This window comes from Penaeus japonicus, unplaced genomic scaffold, assembly GCF_977035675.1.
Source record: "Penaeus japonicus unplaced genomic scaffold, GWHDUDI00000001_assembly GWHDUDI00000021, whole genome shotgun sequence".
NCBI classification, from domain to species: Eukaryota; Metazoa; Arthropoda; class Malacostraca; order Decapoda; family Penaeidae; genus Penaeus; species Penaeus japonicus.
Genome location: NW_028234423.1, coordinates 3366543 through 3369042, shown reverse-complemented (window position 1 = coordinate 3369042; position 2500 = coordinate 3366543). Strand labels below are relative to the sequence as shown.

Here is a 2500-nt window from a genome sequence, read left to right as displayed (position 1 = left end):
TCTCGTGATAATTCTGCTGAACATGTCTGTATCCGTATTAACTCCCTACGTTGGAGAAATTGGAGTCCTGCAACTAAAGAAGGACTCCATGCAGGATTACGAATCTGAAGGGAATGTGGAGGTGAGCAGGCGTCAAGTCGTTAAGCCAGAGGAACGACAAAAACAGAAGGTCGTTTTCATATGGACTACTTGGCGTAGTGGTTCGACTTTCTTAGGAGAGTTGATTAAAAGGGCGTCTGATAAGTCCTTTTATAGGTGAGTTTGTTTGTGGATTTGTTTGTCGGTTTCGTGATTAATATGATAATGATATAATTAGTGGTGATATTGATAGGTGTGATAATGTGGTGAGGATGATATGAAATTGATAGTAATAATTTTAAGTTTGATGATAATGATAATGACAATAACAATATTAATATCATTAATCATAAAAATCTCAATAGTGATGATAATAACAACAACTGTATTTGCAATGATAATCGTGATAAAAACGATAACCAAAAAAGTAGCAATGATGATAACGATAATACAACTACTTATGATAATGATAATAATAATGACAATAATAACAATAATGATAATGGTGATAATTATGATGGTGATGGTGATGATGATGAGGAGGAGGAGGCAGAGGAGGAGGATGATAATGGTGATGAGTAAGAACCATAAGGATAATTATGGTATTGATAATGTTGATAAATCTAATATAATGATGATAATGACATAAAAATTACAATGCTACTGATAGTGATAATAAAAACAGTGATGATAATGAGAATGATAATAACAACGATAATTGTAATGACAGTAATGGTAATGATATTAATGATGATAATAAAAGTAATGAAAGTTATAATTATAAGACAAAAGATGATAATAAAAATAATGAAAACGATAATTATAGGACGAAAGATGATAATAACGATAACTATATTATTGATAATGCTAATGATAAAACCGTTATGCTTATGATAATAATGGTGACAACAATAACGATAACAATCATGAACATAACAATGATGATAATGATATTGATAATGGTAAGAGTAATAATAATAATAATAATAAGGATGATGATAATAGCAGTAATAATAATCATAATGATAATAGATAATTATAATAACATCAATAATATAACTGTTAATTATACTACTAATGACCTTGGCAATTACCTAAATGATTATGATGGTAATGATGAAGATATTGTCTATGAGAATGATGATGATGATGATAATGATGATGATGATGATGAAGATGATGATGAAGATGATGATAATTATCATTACATAAGTTACCGATGCTTCTCAACAGTACATGGCGCTGAACACAACATATAAAAGCATAGAATATCAAGAAAACTAGAAAAGAAACATAAAGGAAAATTTTACCAATAAAAAGAAAGATAGAAAAAAAGTGTCAAAAGTTACAAGAATATAAAGATATACAAGCATTAGTAAAATGTACTATCCTTTAAAAATATCAGTATTGGTCCATTGAAGAGAAAAAAAAAAAAAAAATTGCCTCACTTCTACTAGACTTAACAATTTGTCTACTTGTCCCAGAACTAAATACTACATGGAACAAATCATCTTGAATAATGCATAGTACGACGATGTACAGGTGTCACAACCCACTCATTCATATTCAGAGAATTTCTATTAATTCTGAGAGGAATATAACGCCAAGGAAGTCAGCATCATCACATATCTCATACATAGTTTATAAAGAATCAATCAAATGTCAATGGTTTAAATCGAAATATAAGTTACGTAGCAAAAATCTAATGGAATGCCCTATCAAGATAAGATAACAGTCAGCTACAGACATCCCAACCTGTGCGACAGTATTCAACACGTGTCAGAATTAAAATAATAAAATGATCTCAGAACAGAAGAGAGACAGGTGCAAGTTTCATAACAATTGCAAAGCTGGACCAGTCTTTGTGCAATAGATAATGAGATGTTTTGAAGATGTTTCTTAAAAAATCAACTAATGTGACACCCAACAGCTTTAAATATTCGACCTTTTGTTAGCTATCATCCAAGATAAATAAGGCAGGATGAGGAGGGAATAAGGTGCGTAATCTGATGATGATGATGATAGAGTTGATGATAATATGATCATGATAATTATGAGAAAAATAATGATAATAATAATTGTAGTAGTAGTAGTTGTCTTGTTAGTAAGAACAATGATAATAATGATAATGAAAAGAATTATTATAATGATAGTAATAATCATAGAAATAATAATAATAATGACAATGACAATAACAGTAATCATCATTAGTATCATTATGATAATAATTATAATAAAATGACAGTAACAATAATGATATCAATAACAGCAGTAATTGTGATAATAATGATAATAATAATAGTAGTTGTAGTAGTGGTAGCTGTTATATTAATAGAAGTGATCCTAAATAATAATAATTATTATCATCATGATGATAATCATTATCGTACTGATTACTATCATTATCATAATAATGAGTATC

At 28.8% G+C, this 2500-nt stretch overlaps 1 protein-coding gene across 1 annotated transcript in view; it reads left to right on the top strand.

Annotated features, from left to right (window-relative positions):
• The window catches only part of LOC122253044 (carbohydrate sulfotransferase 1-like), an 18673-nt gene that overhangs the window by 4981 nt on the left and 11192 nt on the right, over window positions 1–2500 (top strand). Inside the window, exon 2 of the mRNA XM_043015810.2 lies at window positions 1–255. This exon is cut by the window's left edge and continues 45 nt beyond it. Within this exon, the coding sequence (XP_042871744.2) occupies window positions 1–255 (255 nt within the window). The remainder of the gene's footprint in view (window positions 256–2500) is intronic.